The 17,084-nt window shown below is 37.0% G+C and overlaps 1 protein-coding gene across 1 annotated transcript in view; it reads left to right on the forward strand.

The window, feature by feature from the left end:
• Window positions 1–17,084, forward strand: part of LOC150101218 (catenin delta-2-like) — a 728,964-nt gene that overhangs the window by 147,322 nt on the left and 564,558 nt on the right. The window contains exon 3 of the mRNA XM_090401243.1: window positions 10,034–10,105. Coding sequence (XP_090257369.1) covers window positions 10,034–10,105 — 72 coding nt within the window. The remainder of the gene's footprint in view (window positions 1–10,033; window positions 10,106–17,084) is intronic.

A 17,084-nucleotide genomic window follows, 5' to 3' on the forward strand; every position in this document is an offset into this window, starting at 1 on the left:
ATGTTCTATTTCTTGATGAATATTAGAGGCCTAGCAATGGGATTCCTTCTTCTAAATCGAACGTGCACCTACAGTAGCATAGCTTTCGTGTTTCTAATTTCTCTAAATGATTCGACTTGACAATCCCCTAACCCCCTTTCCTAGAGTAGCAAGAGCGAGACAAACGATTGTCAGAATTAGGCTATAGATTGTTTATACAGAAGTCATCGCACAACGTGTACAACAATCTAGTCAAACAGCAGCCCACAAATGCTGTCCTTAACTCGTAAGGACAAACTTTATAATGACTTAATGTCATTGGATTTTTTGGTAATTATTCGATTTCTCTTGTTAAGTTAACATCCGTAACCTTGCAAATATTACCAAAAGCAGTTGTCCCTGACAGGCTGCCGAGAGAGGGGGACATGTCTTTGACGTGGGATCGAACTATGCTGCTTTCCTTTTATCAAAGTCCAATCTGTACCAAATTTGAGTTTTACGAATTTCTTATAGTCTAGAATTGATCTCCAAAGGTCGCTTCATGGATCGCCTGAAATAAAATAATACCGTAGGCAACCTTAACCTTCTCTATTGTCTAAAAATAACATGTTGCATTTATCGGTGTAGACTCAAATGATGTGCTAATTCCCAGTGGTTTGTTTCCGCCTTAATTAGTTCGGATCCTTCTTCTTAAATTGAACAGAGTGCCAGTACCGAAGAAACCAAAAAATAATGGCCTTTATTTTGAACCTAAATTCCTGTAAACATATATATCACCGTACATCCAAACTTATACAGTAATAGTACCAAAAATGCAAACCAAATTTACCGGACTCAACGGGAGATATTTTTCTCTAATTTCGAAGTCCAATATTGTACCCTAAGGGGGATTTGGCAGACCTTGCCAATTATCTTTATACAAGTTATTGACCCAAGTAGGTAATAACCATCACAACAGAAACTCGAAGTAAATGCCATTTTTCTCTAACGCAAGCGAAACATTCAAAATGGCCACAGAAATACCACACGGTTATATGATTTTGCGCTTAATTCTAACATCTTAATTTAAACCGTGAGAAACATTTAGCATTACTAGCAAAAACAAAAAAAAAAAAAAAGTAGGCTTCAGAACATACTATACTAGTATACTAACTATAGTTCATACTAACCAAATCCCTAAGTTTATTGATTTATTGCAAGTTCTAATTTCCCATTTGAATTATGATTTAACTGCTGACTGACTGAAGAAAATACTGAAATTTCGCCTTCAAAATGATTCACAATAACGTGAACATAAAGCAAATTACATATCTTTTCCCAAAGTTGTATACTGCGCTCTTTCTCTCTATTCATGTTTAAATTCAAGTGTTTTTGTTATTGCTTTTATTTGTTTTTATCATCAAACACTAGAAAAATACAATTCTGACTATGATCCAAGTGCCTACCCTGCTGAAGACAGAAGACAACGAACAGTTAGTCTAATTAGCAAATGTCACCTATTGGCAGGTCCTCCCCCTAACATCTGGGGTTCGGGAAAATAGTCCAAATTGAGGCTCTAAATATTTAAAAGTTATAAATCAAATTAAACTGTTAAATGAAATAAGTTCATCCTCCTATCTTGACAAATATACCTTCGTAAAGACAAAATCGAAAAATATGTGTAAAGTTAGTTTCTTTAAATCGGCAAAATATCAAAGACTGCATTTTATTATTGCGCATGCCTGGTATTCTCTTGATTGGCAACTTTGTTTGGACGAAAATAAAATAGACATACATCATTCATAAATGATTTATGTGTGTAATGCGAAGCCCCGGGATCCAGGGCACACGCCCTTCTTGTCCTGGTCTAAGGATGGCACTCCCTATTGCATTTGCTAGGCAGTGGAAGTACTACTGGAAAAGTATTATCATTAGTATTAATTTGTTTCATTTTAAGTTTCATACTTACAGTTACGTCGAATCCTTAGTCGAAATAGATCGCCTTTTTAAAGGCTTAATGAAAGGGGAAAAAAAAAAAAAGAATCGCGCATTACTATAAAGTCAGCACCACATAAAAACCAACCTAAAGTTTATAATTACCGTAATACACAAGAATAAATAAATAAGCTTATAAATGATAAACTAACCATAGAAAATCACGAATCATCAGTGGAGTCTTTAAATAAAACATAATGAAGCCATTCTTCATCTAGACCGAACCATCTTGCTCCTTTGCATCAGAAGTTAGTCACTCGTAACGTAAACAAACAAACAAAAAAAAAAAATACCAGTCACATAAACGAGCATTCGTTATGCGCACTCGTATGAGATGCAAAATGGACGCTACTTTAACTATCCGTATGTAATGTAAAATTACATAGGGACTCCCTATTTCTTTCGTAGGCGTCTTTTTGACTGCACTGAATATAATTTTTAATAATTATGTAGTAAAATTGTCACGCACTCGGTTATGATTTTTTCCGCTTTCTGTACTTCTTATATTGTATGATGGATCCAGATTTTTACCCTCCTCGGTATCCTACAAGTATATATCACTCGGGGTACTACAAATATTTATAGTAGTACCTCCAGACAACTCGACAGTATTTTTCTCTCTTATCTGAGAGAAAAATACTTCCGTAGATCAGTTGGTATAGACGGTGTCCTTTGAAGAGACCTGCTTTCGAATCATTTCGTGGATGCAAAAAACTTAAATGAGGACTTTTCATCGGAAGGTGAGTTAGTCGGTCTCATACCAAATACTCGAATTTTTTCATGTTGCCTCAGAAATGCATACGCTCATAACAAACACAAGAGAGCGGTCCCCATTCTTCTCGCTCAACAATCTGAATGAGAAGGGTAAAGAATATTCAAAACTGTAGAAGTTTTGAATTCAATCCTGACGATAACAATTTTCCTATCATTTTTTCATTTATTCCTATCAGTGCATGCAGAAAAATAATACCAATGCAAAGAATCCATCGAAATTCAAATGCAGCAAGCTCGGTTACTTTAGAAAGAATAAGTGGAAGATTTCTCGCTGTCTTAGAAACTGGTTTGACGTGGACTGATTTGCAAATTGCTGCATAAATACTAGTGGTACAAGAGAGGTTTAAAAGGCAACACCAAAATAGGAGTTAAATCGTCAGGAACATCCACGAAATGCCAATTAGAACCAGCAAACGATATTTTTGTTTTATTTATTTACTGGTTTTAGTATCCAGATTGGACTATTTTTTTTTTCTCTAAAAAATTCAAAATCAAATTTATCGAGATCATTGACATCGATGACTGGAAGAATGGTTAGGTGTTTTCTAACTTCATAGCCATGATAAAGAAAACTCCGTTGTACGAGTATTTTCGCATGCAAGGTCAATGAAATTATGTTGAATACTAGAAGGGTTTTTGTTGTAAGGAGTACTTTGTTGGTTTCCTGATAACAACATGAGGAAAGTGAAAATGTTTACACGAGCTACGTAGTAGGGGGGGGGGGAGGAATGGGAGTGGTAGCAATTGAGTCGTGAATTTACGAGAGTCGCAGAGTGATCGTACACTTCGGTAACGTGTAATGCTACAGTTTGTTAGTTTGGCGCCAGTTCAAAACTAATTCTAGATAATTAAAGTTTACATGAGATAATTAATGCTCAGTTAATTACTTTCGATTATTAAATATATTGCGATATAAACATTTAAATTCACACAATATTATTTTTACGTGCAGATAAGATAAGCGCATAAGATTACATAAATTAATTTAGCAGTTACATTTTAAATTACAGTTTAACAAAAGAACTCTTTTGTTAAAGAGAGATGCAGTTCTAATCCTAACTTTTTGGAGACAGGTGGCAGTCACTCTCCATTCCTATAGCCTTCGCTGATGGTGAGCTAATGAATCAACGATATTTGAGAGAGAGTACAGACAACTGCCTCCATCTATGGGCGTCCGCAGAAAAATTTCGGGGGGGGGGGAAGCTTGGAGACAAATAATAACTAATAAATTTGATTTAATTTTTTGTTTTCTTTTTCCACAAGTAGACCCCCAGGGGAAAAAGTGCCCCGTTTGCCTCCCTCTGCGGACGCCCATGCCTCCATGTGTAACAGTGAGTTCTACAGTGATTTATTGAGATACTGGGTTAAAATCCAGACTTTCCGTCTGAAAAACAAACAAAACTAAAAATGAGGAATTCAATTTTAATCTAAACCTGAATCTCTAACGGCCTTTCTTCTAGCGACAGAACGTCATTTCCACAAGGCTACATAGGCACCTGTATATTTATTATTATTACTTCTGTGGCTATATTTTGAATTTCACAGTTAATTACGCTGTTACAATTATGAATATCATAATTGATTTAATTAAAAAGTGCGGAATATCGATTGAATACACTTGGAAAGCAGCGATAGTGTTAGTAAATGCGAGAAATGCAAGAGCGGATCGAAATTCTGCACTTGAATCTTTTAATCATTCCTATTGATGACTGAATTTAACTACACTCGTATCCATAAATGAAGGTGAAAAACAGTATGACATGAGATGCGACTGAAACGCCTACAAAAATTGTAAATGAATATTTAAGTAACAAATGGTTTCAAGACAATAGTCAAAAACAAGAGGTCAAAATGAGATTGTCGAAGTGCGTCAATAAGAAATGTCGTCACCCCTCCTGCAATAAAGCGCTCACGACGATGTTTCACACTGTTTATAATGGTGTCCATTATAAACAGTGAGCTCAGGTGGTATTGACAACCATTGCTCCTGCAATGTTCTCCTAAGTCCCTCAAAGTTTTGGGGAGGGGGTTGAGAGCAGCGCAACTCATATCCCAGATATACTCAATAGTATTAAGGTCAGGAGACCTGGCCGACCAATCCATACGTAAGATAGTCTCTTCTGGAAGATATTAGCCCACGTGCTTCGCTAGATGAGGACGAGCATTATCGTCTTGTGGGTTAAATGTCTTCTCTATCACACCCGCATTCGGACGAACATAGAGATTCAGGATCCCGTCTCCATAAGTTGCGACATTCTGGTTCCGCTAGGAAGCATATACCGGTCAGTGCGTCCACCCAACCAGATGCCTTCCCAAACCATCACACTACCTAAGTGTCCCTTTCATAGATATTAGAGGGATGATAACGCCTTCCTGGTTCTTTCTACTAAGCGATACCAGGAGTGCCCAGATCTGAAGAAAACCAGGAACGTGTTATCATCCCTCCGTCTTTCTTTTTGACCATCGTCTTCATGTACCTACCATTTGTTACTTAATCTCTTTGTTTACATTTTTTTCCACATCTCATATCACACTGCTTTTCACCGAATGCCATAAAAATTTCTCCCTGTTTGTTCCTTAATCTATAGAAACCAGTGTAAATAACCCCAGCTCGTAAAAATTCTTTACCGGTTTCGGTTCCTAACAAAGAGATGGATGTTCCTGTATTATTTTAGTAGTCATGACACACACGCACCTAATTTTTTTTATTATTATTTTTATTTAAAAAAAAATTAACCGATAACCAAAAATAAAGTATTAAATGCGTTAAAAGTCTTACGTCACGCGTACTGCATATAACGAGAAGGCTTCTTTTAAGTGATTTGTGACCACGGTCACCGCAACTGCTAAGGCGCCGTACTACGCATATTGCAAGGATTTTGATCCACAGTCAAAATGAAATAACGTGCATGTACTGCATTAAGGTTTGGGTGCTAGATTACACATATAATTAAGTATAATGGAATGAAAACAGCACGTAGAAATAATGAAGCGTAGGTTTAAGAGTTCTAATATTTCTTTTGTCACAGAGGCATGTGCGATAACAATGTAAAAATTGATGCTGGTAGCTGGCTTTGGCTGTAGGTCGAAGAATTAATGTTTCCCAAATTTTGTGAAGCCTAACACGACTATATTTATTTAGATCAGGTTGGTTTTTGAATGCGTAGCCATTGGACAGGAATAAAGGAGAGTTCAGCAGTTAGGAAAGTCTGGCTGGGGCTCTATTTATATAATATCATATTGTTTGGATGAGGAGAACGGGAACATCTGTATATTAATCCACCCTTGTGGGTAGGTTTTGTGTAAATCGAGAAAAAAAAGCGCCTCCTCGGAAGAGATGTGATTACAGTATGTAGAAAAGGCGGAGGTGGTGAAGGAAGTGTTTCAGCCTTGTGACCAAATGGAGAACACGCCATCGATGTATTTTTTAATTTAGTTGAACTTTTCCAAATAGTTAAAGGTTTGAGAGTGGCAAAATCAAGAGCGCGTTTTTCAAAATGTTCCATGTAGGAATTGGCTTGAGGAGGAGGAGAGAGCCCCATGGTTGTATCCTCTATCTGTTTATATATGGTGCCTTGCCAAGTGAAGTAAGTAGTATTGCTGGCAGAATTGCAGAGGTCGGTGATATCAAGGGCGGGGAATATTTCCATTCTCTCTTCCCTTCTATGTATTAGGCCTACTGGCCTGTTACAGAGTTATCTTAAGCTCTTCTAAGTCGTACCCGTCCCGAGGATAAGGTGACTATAGCCCCTATAACTCCGGTTATATCCTGTGGCTGTAACTCGTGTGTTCACGGGGAAGGTTTGCCTGCTTGCGGGAGGAAACCCCCAGATAAACTGGGGAGGAAAACCCTGCTGTCCACGCTTAAGACCGCCTAACTTGGCTATGGCTGAGAAAGATCCTTAAGCTCCTCACGTCGGCGACGGGAATCGAACCCAGAATACTCCTTTCCCAGGCATATGGTTGCGAAGCGCAAGGCCACCAGGCTAACCACGCGTACTTGGGAATATTTGTAAATAAAAATTCACAAGGGGGTTCCTAATTTCTATTAAATTCACGTTTAATTATTTCTGTGCTGTTTTTATTCCATTAAACTTAATTATGAACTACGAAATAACGTACTCACCACACCATTCAGGTTCGTTTAATAAATTAAAGCATGTTTTTCACTTTATTTTCGGTTCCATTCTTCGCGTTCCATCATGCGCTGAGAATTGTGTTCCAACTCGTTTCACAGCAACGTGTCGATTTTTTCATTCTTTCTTATTGTGAAATAATTTAATTTTCACTTTTACTGCACGAGTGTAATTATACCGAAGAACCCCCGCAACACGGTGTACCCCTCTACAGAACTCAGAAGATCCAGTACAAGCAATCAGGAAAAGCAATCAAGGGATTAACAAATTCGCAAGGGGGGGGGGGGGATCCAAGCTCTTAGTAGGGATAAAAATCGCAATTACGCTACTGTTTTATAGGAAAGCTTAGTGGGAATGAATGCGTGTTCTTGTACAGCCAACCCGCAATCAGTCGATGGAAATTAGTTGTTTATTTAACAGTCAGTTACTTCAATGATTTTTATTTGTTTTTTTTTTCTTTTCTGCTGTTTGGTACCGAAGTGGACCCGAAAATACTGGGAGATTGAAACTAATGTGGAAGGTGGAGAACCAATAATTACACAGAGAAATATAAAAAGCCTATTAATTAAAAAGCACTAAGAACTAATAGAAAAAATCCTATAAGGATACACGATAAACCAGCAATATGAATGACCGCGTATTGGAGTGGCGTTATATATCGTATGCAGAATTTTTTATTATTTTTGAAGTTCTTTTTAATTGGCTGCAACTATTTACAGTGATAAAAGCAGGTAGATCCACCATATTCAAGTGCATATGCTTTGCGATATTTGCCATAATTTGTTGCAAACAAAAGGTCCCAAAGCCACACGGATCTTTATTATGAAAACGTTTTCATGTCGTCCTGATGAGCTACCTAACAACGTCCAGACACTGCATGTCAATTTCGACGTTTTTCTTTGTGTGTGTGTAGTATTCGACTTATATTCACCCTTTTCACTGGGTTTTCTGCACGTTATTTCTCGTGTGTCTTTTTCTTTTTGCCGGCTTTCACGTGACTTTGCATGCATGGCAGCTACATTTTTATTGTTGCGCAGTACACTCGTGGATTAACGGCAATTGAAACATTTGCTTGCGCAGTAATAGAAACACTGTGCTTATTCCAATATAAAACTACGCTGACATTTCAAAAAGAAAACAAAATATAAACTATTGCACATTAGTGTTTCAAATAATTATGTTCCATAAATTGTTGGTTTAAAATAAGGTTGGAATTCGTTGATATATATATATAAATATATATAATGTGTGTGTTAATGATACCAAGAAATTTTATACTTGGTTTTTAATCCTTTTCCCAAATAAGCAAAACAAAGTTTTGCGCGTGGAAATATATTCACGTCTAAGCTACTTGTATATACAGGCTAATGACTTCATATGACTTGCATTAATTTGTATCCCATAATGCAACGCACAACCGCTTTCAGGTGTGTATAATGAATGGGCCACTACCCAGACCAGTTTCGACCTTTATTGAGGTCTCTTCAGTGGGAGCCAGACCCGGGAGAGATATCAAAGTTGATCTAATGCAGAAGTCATACGAGGTCGAAGTAAATAAAGGTCGAAACCGGTTCGGGTAGTGGCCCTTCCCATTATACATTGCATTATACACGCCCGAAAGGGGTCGTGCTTTGCATTATGGGATGCATACTAAGGCAAGTCATATGAAGTCATTAGCCTGTATATACAAGTAGCTTAGACGTGAATATATTTTCACGCGCAAAACTTTGTTTTGCTTACTTGGGAAAATTATTAAAAAAACCAAGTATAAAATTTCTTGGTATCTTTAACGTATAATACATCCAAGGTAAAAATCTTTCTACACACACACACACAAATATTTAAGACAGATTTAACATTATTAATGGATCATGAGTGATGTTCTATCAGCTTGGAACAAAAGAAGAAATTTATAGATGTGGTTGGGATGAAAGATGCACACTTAGCATTACTCTTCCCACAAGTGTCCTCTCACGCTGTTTGGGCAACATGGTTTGTGCCAATGGCAAAGCGAAGGAAAGGTTTGAAGAAGTTGCCACTGGCCTCACGCTGTAATCAACTGTGACATTTTATGTTTCCTTTTGACAATCCTATCGCGAAAAGTTGTCATCCTCTAGCACGTGACTACCATAGGCAGCTAAAGGGTAGATAATGCTCGGCTTCTGCTGTAGAAAATCTGGTTGTTTTCGTGCCCCTTCTAATAAACAGGGCGGTGGTCTCTAAATAGGAAATTATAATCATGGATACTCACAAACATCCCCACTAGTGGGATTCGAGGCCACGAGCAGAAAACCAATCCACTTGGCCAGTTATGTCGGTCATCTGGTTTATTTTTTTTTATTTTAAAAAAACATAAACTTCAGGAGCTACAAGAGCTTGTATACAAGGTCATACAGAGCAGGCTTTTACAAACATAGGTACATGCCCACGGGAGGGGGTATTTGAGCCCATGACCTGTTGGTTGGTGTTATCTGTTTGGCCCACCAGGCCCGCATTGTTTCCTATTTTGTATATATATTTCAATTATAGTGTGATTGTTCCCAAAAAAGGAAAAAAAAAAAAAAAAAACGGTTTATCTGCTAGGCCATTGGTTTTTGCATCAACGAGGAAATCCACTTCTTTGACTGCAAAGAGGCTGAGCGCAAACCCTATATTCATTAAAAGTATTAATAAACAAAAACTGGGAAAGTCATTTTTGGTGAAGCAATAGCGGTTGCTTCTTATGAAAGCAGCGGAGATAATGGTGTGAAGTCATTTGCGTCCTGAAACAACTTTCAGAAGCACTTTTCCTACATTCTCCTTTGGTATGACTAAAAGACCATCCAGCCTTATATAATTAGTAGTATGGTTAAAAATTTTTTTTTTTTTTTGAAAATTTCATATTTCTTTAGTGCTTCAACTGGCTTGGTTGGATGGGTGGTCAAGCCTAGCTACTCCCCAGCCGCTAAGCTGTGGTCCGTGTACTGTATTAAGCTGGATTAGTTAATTGCGTGGGGCTTGCCACACACACATACACACAGCCGTGGTAGACTGTTGACCTAATGTGCAAGAGGAGACTATCTACTGTTTGTAGATCGCTAAAAAAAAAAAGGGGCTTCGTTTATAATATTTGTGCTTAACAGTAGGCTCCATTTCTGTATTATTTTAATTTTCATTTCATATATTTGCAGGAGGCTCATTTTGAGCAACTGAGCCGAGAATTGGAAGCAGAAAGACAAAGCGTTGCCAATCAACTAGACAGGGTGAGTAGTTCTAACTCATCTAGCAACTTATGCTTGTTTTATTATCAAAAAGTCAGAATTGAAATTCTGGATTTAGGACAGTCCGTTAAACGTGCGATCTCTGTGTTTAACTCAAGATTGTTTGATGTGCCACCAGGTGTGAAGTGAATTCGTAAAATTTCATACCTCTGTGTGAAATTTATCAGAGGACTTTTTGTTAATTGAGAGTGTTAATTAAAAGCATCCATGAAAGTATTTGATAACTTATTTTAAAGCTTTCTTCACTGCCCCTCCCCCCCCACTATTCCACGTATGTTCTTTTACGTTTTTATAATGGAAAGATTTTTAATGCTTTTTAATAACCACTCTCTTTAGTCCTGAATCCAAAATGTTTAATTTGTTCATTACAGACATCATCAAGGCCTGCAGGTTTTCTAGGTTTTAATAGGTCTGTGGCAGCGTTAAGTTCAGTGATCGTGAAACTGAGTTAATTATATTTTGTTCCTCACTTGGGGTTCTAAATAGCTTATTTTACCAGTGACATTTTTAATGTAAGGTAAAGAAACACCTTTTGTAGCTTCTTGTTGTATATGCTCTGGAATATGTAATGGCCTGTTTAAGGTGCTGTTGATAGTTCTTAGATTGTATCCATATTTAGGAGAACGGCCTTAAGAAGTTTTTGGATTTTTCATTATTAGATATTTTAATGGTCCTGCCTTTGAGAGTTTTGGTGATTCGTTTTTACGCCGGGTGGTGGTGTGATGTGGCATATGGATATCTTCCGGTGTTGAGTTTTTTCCCCTCTAGACTTCAAATGAAAGATTGCAGTGATTTTCTACTGAGATGAGAACATCTAGGAATGAAAAGAATTCTAATGTAAATTGGATTTTCTGGTTTTACTCTTGAGGAATTCCACCAACTTGTGTGTGTGGGGGGGGGGAGGGGTTCTTCAGTCTTGCCAAATGTCAAAGATGTCATCGGCAACATACCTCACCCTTGATTTAGTGTGATATATATTGACAGCTCTTTTTTAAAACGTCTCCATGCGTATATTTTGCGAAGTGCGATGAAATGGATGCGTCCATGGCTAGGCCTTCAATCTATTCATAATAGAGATCTTGAAAATAAATGTTTGAAGAGTTTCATAGTATCAGGTGGAAAAATATTTGCTAAGTTTAATATGATTTTCTCTTGGAACGTTGCTAAACAGGCTTGTGACGTCCAAATTCGCCGTGATGTCTGTGGAACCCAGTTTAATTTCTTTTATTTCGTATGGAATCTTTGGAGTTATATATATATATTCCTCGTGTATTTTTGGAACACCATGAGGACGCGTGATAACGGGATGGCTTGAAGTAATGTGTTCTTTGATTTCCTTAGGCCAGTTGAAAATATCTCTTGCTAAGTCTTATGCTTTGCTGTGAATAGTCAATGTGCGGTCACTTTCTAATTGTCTATAAGTGTTGACATCACTAAGTGGTTCATTGATCTTGTTTATTTGCATCTTTGAATTCTATACTACAGTCGCATTCCGTATACAGAACCAATGATTTAGTAAGAGATCTTTTCAGCTGGCCTGAGGAAATCAAACAGATCACTTCAAAACATTCTTATAGTTCTTCTTAGTGATATACTGTATAAATTAGTGGGATAGTTAAATGTGTTATTTTTAAGAAAGTGCAATACTCATGAAATAATATGCTGCCATTTTTTTCAGATAGCCATGCAGTAATGTTAATATATCTCTGCAGTATCATATGAATATTTCTAAGAGATTATTATATCACTTTTCAAACATCATCAACACAAACTTGCAGGATCCCGAGAGGCAGCAAGCAATTGTTATTTTAATATTATTTTTAGCCAGAGTTTTAATAAGTATTTATTTATTTTTTCGTACTTTCACAGAAGGACTTCGATTCCCTAATATTGCCATATTGAAAGAACAAATTAGTTAGGAGGAAGGATAGGAGGGATTCACTAAAGATCATTAAGTGATTTTAGTTAGAAGTGTTTTTTTTTTTTTTTCACTTGGTATACTATAAATTAAAGATACCAAGAAATTATATTCTTAGTTTAATCCTTTATCCAAGTGTAAGCAAAAAAAAAGTTTGCTCCTGAAGTATTTTCAGGACCATACATCTCCGCAAGGAGACGTGCTTTGCATTATGGGATACTAAGGCAAGTGATGTGAAGTCTTAGTTTCCTTATACGAGTTGCCCCAGTCCTGAAAATACTTCAGCCGCAAACTTTGTTTGCCTACACTTGGATAAAGGATTAAACCAAGAATATAATTTCTTGGTATCTTTAATTTACCATTAAGTGACATCACTTTTTGGGGGGGGGGGTAGGCGGTACGTATGAACCTGAACCTATTCTCCCTCCTCATGAAATGTCACCCAGCTACAGACATTCCCGTCCTCCTTGTAAAGGTCACAAATTTAAAATTAAAAAAAAAAAAAAAAAAAAAACTAAATTTATTAGGATGTACCTCTTTTTGTTTAAATTTCTGGATAAATTTATTTCTGTAATTCATTTAAAATTACTATAATTAATAAAGTTAACTTAGATTTATTCGGTTTGTCTTAAACCATATATTTTAGATTTTTTTTTTTTTGTTCCATCTCTCTCTTAATACAAAAAAAAAAAAAAAAACAAACCCAAAATTCAATTCTTTGATTTTGTGACGTGCACCAAGATATCAGAGATACCCCACTTTTCCCTATATTACGTCGTTCTTTCCTGATTCTAAGAACGCGGCATTATTTCTGGATGACCTCTAATTCATGCTTTTATTAGTTCGAATCAATCGAACCCCCTTAATTATTCAGCTCTACCGTTCTAAGAATATCCTTGTGAGGCTAAGGAAAACTTCGCAACTGCTCGTTTCCTGTAAAATAAATGTCTACCGCTGCAGACCTTTACCCGTATTGGAGAATGACGCATTAGTAGGTGCGTGCTTCCCCGAGACTCCTTTGAATGCAGCATTTTTCATTTTCTTTCCTCAGTACAAACTCCTGTCAACAATTTCATGTGTTCGCAGTAATGCGTTAGCATACAGCTCTCTCTCTCTCTCTCTCTCTCATGATAACTGGAATAAAAAAGAAAAAAAGTTAAAGATTTTCAGTGAAGTGGTTGCATGCGTCAGAATTTGAATTGTTCTGTTCCCTCTCTTTCCGATGCGGCAGACTTCAGGAATAATAATTTCGAATCGAGCCCTACCAAATGCTTACAGCGTCCGCTGGGAATTGAAACACCTGCGTCCGAAACTTGCTTAATGCACTTTTCTTCTGCCTCTGGCCTGTGGAATCGAACGTGTTTATATCTCTATTCGAAGTGGTGTTCAGATAATGAGTTATCGATGGCTAAGCAACCAGTTAACAGTTAAAGTAACCTTTCAGTCCTTTGTTAATCTTAAGTCTCACTTATTGATGCACTTTTTTTATGTTGGCCAGGAAACGTCGAGAATAGGAGAATGTGAAAAATATTTGTTAAATAATGGAATTAATGTTTCACAGATTGTTATTACTTCGATGGTAATCCAGATTTTTAATGTTTTCCGAGTAGAGGAAGGCGTTTGAATTTTACACAATACAATAGGTATGCATACGCTGTTTGGTACTATTTCTTAGAATTCGCGATTCAGTGCATGTGACTCAGAACGTTCGCAACTCCATTAACGGAATAACCATGGAGAAAGAGAGAGTGAGAGTAACTGCGATTCGAAGGAAACAAAAAATCAACAACTGTGGAAACCTTGAAGTTCAGCAACTTCAAGCTTGTAACTTCAAGCTACAAATCAAAGACGTCGATGTGCTTCCTAGCTTGGGACAAGAAAGTATAAATAAATCAGGGAATTTTAAACTTGTCAGTATTTAATATTATTATTTGCAAATTGCTCTCTTTATCATTTAAAGTTTTAATAAACTAAAGCCATTTTAAAATTGACATGTAAACGGTGCTCTAAACGGACCTGTATGGGCAATATTACAAATATTGTGTTTGAATCAAAGGAGAAAGCGTGGTCCAGAGACGAGAAATAACATAATAGCTGGTGGTAGAAACTACTCACCGATCAAAACGACAATCGGTTAGGTCAGGGGTCGGCAACCTGCGGCTCGCGAGCCACATGCGGCTCTTTGGATGTGAAGTTGCGGCTCTTTAGTTCCTTACGCAAATATTATTTATTTTATCAAAAAAAAAAAATTTAAAAATCGTTCTGAATCGATTAACGAGGATTAGGCACCGATTCTATCTCTCAGCCACTTGTACTCGCTTTTCACCGCACCCCTCCCCCGTGACACGCATCGTCACTGTCGTCAGTCCGTCGGAAGCTCTCGGAAGTTTATGTTTGGCAATTTTCATTGATTTCGGCATAGCTGGGCATAACACCTTTACTCGTAAACTAAGTATCTAATATTTCTAGTATCTAACAAACTAGAGGGGAAGATATAGCGAATGCCGTGCAAAAATGCCTTGAAGACAATAAGATCTTGTGGCTCTTTAAAAACTTTTTAAAATTTTGTGGCTCTTTAAAAACTTTGAAATTTTGTCAATTGTAATTTTTGACTCTTCCGACTCAAAAGGTTGCCGACCCCGGGGTTAGGTAGAAAATGATTAGCCTGTGCTCGATCCAGGGCACAGGCTAACCATTTCCACAACTAGAAGTAAACTCATATTTTTATTATCATGCATGCAGTGAGTGGGAAAAGGGAGAAATAGACTAATGAGATCAATGTTTTATACTGATCCAATAACGCGAAAAGGGTATTCGTTGCACACTGTTGTTGGAGGGAAAGCAGAAACATAAACAGAACAACGATAATTTGAATATTTTCAGGTTGCAGTAATTTTTTCCGGAAATACCTAAGAAGTGAGATTGTCTCAAAGAAACATGAAAAGAAAGATTTGTCCGGTGAGTTTGAACTGTGAATGAATGATGACTGGTTACCTTACGCATTATAAGAGGTTCAGGTTTTGATTTTCAGTTTTTGTGTAAACATCGACTGCCATGAAAAATATCTGCGCAAAATACATTTAACAGAAAATGAATGTCTGTGAGGAGGGAGGGAGAAAGAATCGGGTGATTAGCACGCCATAGACGACAACAGAATACGATTTGAAATCCGTAATATTATCTCAGAAACTTTGCTGTTATGGCATGCAGTCATAACATCGAAGGTGTACCCGTAATTTCGCCTTATGATTGTTAGGTTCCAATGCTAGACAGTACAGGTTTCTGCAAACCACTGTTGCTGTCCAAAGTGTGAAACAGTGCTGACTAGTAGTGCAAACTTAAAAATAAAGGCTAATTTCTGATTTTTTTCAAAAAAAAAAATCGCAGTCCCACGTTTTCTTCAATGTTCTCTGTTTGGTTGGCCATGTAACACAGTTCTTCAGATATTGTAGCTGTCTCATCGAGCTTCCTTTTGATTTTTCTAAAGCTTTAATATTCTTGCTGTCCTCAAGCATCAAAACAGCAGCATTGCAGTTTTTATAATTTTTCTGTGTTATCACCACGTGTTACCTATATCAGAAGAACCGTTCCTTGGACAACATTCCCACTCTTACTGTAATCTGTGAGTGAAGCTATTGACTATTCGTCAGCGTACTTCATTCAGTTCTGTTTATTTGGAGACAAATTCTCAGAAGCCACCGCATTGTTCCTTGCATAATATTAATCCTATGCACGGAAGCTTATGCAGCATCGTTGAAGAACAACGATAAAATCCTGAAGCACAACATATTCTTGACGTGAACCCATTCGCAAATGTCAACCAAAAGAGCCTAAAAGTTCAAGCGCATGTGATGAAAATGTGCTGCGCAAGTATTGCTTTAATAAATTTTGTTTTGTTATGATATTTACGTTTCACATCTCATGCGGCGAAAGAACACAATTTGAGGTAACATCGATTCATAACACGAATAGGCTTCTTTGTGTATCAGTGAACTGTTATGCTTCTTTTAAATTTCCCACAAAGTCAAAAAGTTGGGTCCAAGATATCGTCCCTTACTGGACTCAAAGTTGAGAATATTAATATGAATATGAATACGACTGGTTTCGGATTAGACGTTTTCCCTTACCCCGCTGTCCTGATGTAATTGTTTCGCATTATTTTATTGCGCAACTACAATGGGTATTATTTGTAGATATTGTGTGTTTATTAGTACAATATATTGGTATTTTCCAGAGAGAGAGAGAGAGAGACAGTTGAAGATACTAAATGTGCTATTATATTCGTATAAATCATTTTGTGGGTGAGAATAACATAAAAATTATATAATTAAAAATAAAGTTCAGTATTAATGACGAATACTCGTTTGCCGGAAAAAAAAAAAAAAAAATCCTTAACCCACAGTGATACATCATTACGAGGGTCATACTTAATTTTGAGAAAGTTATCTGAAACCAGTTTTAATAGTTCCTCTGACTGTGACAAGTTCTTTGGTATCGTTTCAACACTGATATCATCATCATCAAATTCCTGCCATGTACCCTCAAGGGGTGTACAGGATATGACAGTACTACATGAAAAAAATTACATCACTATTAATTTCCTATCTACAATTTTCCTCCAAATCAGTCTGTTACTTGTCAACACTCCAACATTATCAGATCTTATATTTCTATCGTCTAAAGCACTTTGTACCTTATCAATCCACCTATATCTTGGTCTTCCTCTGGGTCGTTTTGCTGCCAACCTGGCAGAGAACACTTGTTTTGCTAATCTTTCTTCGCCCATTCTGTTTAAGTGACCATACCACCTGAGATTAGCTCTGCTAACGCATTCCTGAATGCTGACAATGTCAAGTTCTTTCCTAATATCCTCGTTTTTAATATGATACTGCCATTGATGCCATCTGTTCACGCCTATAATCTTTCTCAGGACTCTCATATCTGTGGTCTCTAGTCTTTGGTCAAGTGTTTTACTTCTAACCCAGCTCTCAGATCCATAAGTTAAAACTGGTTTGAACACTGTCTTGTATACAGCTAATTTAG

This window comes from Typopeltis vanoorti, chromosome 12 (genome assembly GCF_054136105.1).
Source record: "Typopeltis vanoorti isolate ZY-2024b chromosome 12, IOZ_Tvanoo_1.0, whole genome shotgun sequence".
NCBI classification, from domain to species: Eukaryota; Metazoa; Arthropoda; class Arachnida; order Uropygi; family Thelyphonidae; genus Typopeltis; species Typopeltis vanoorti.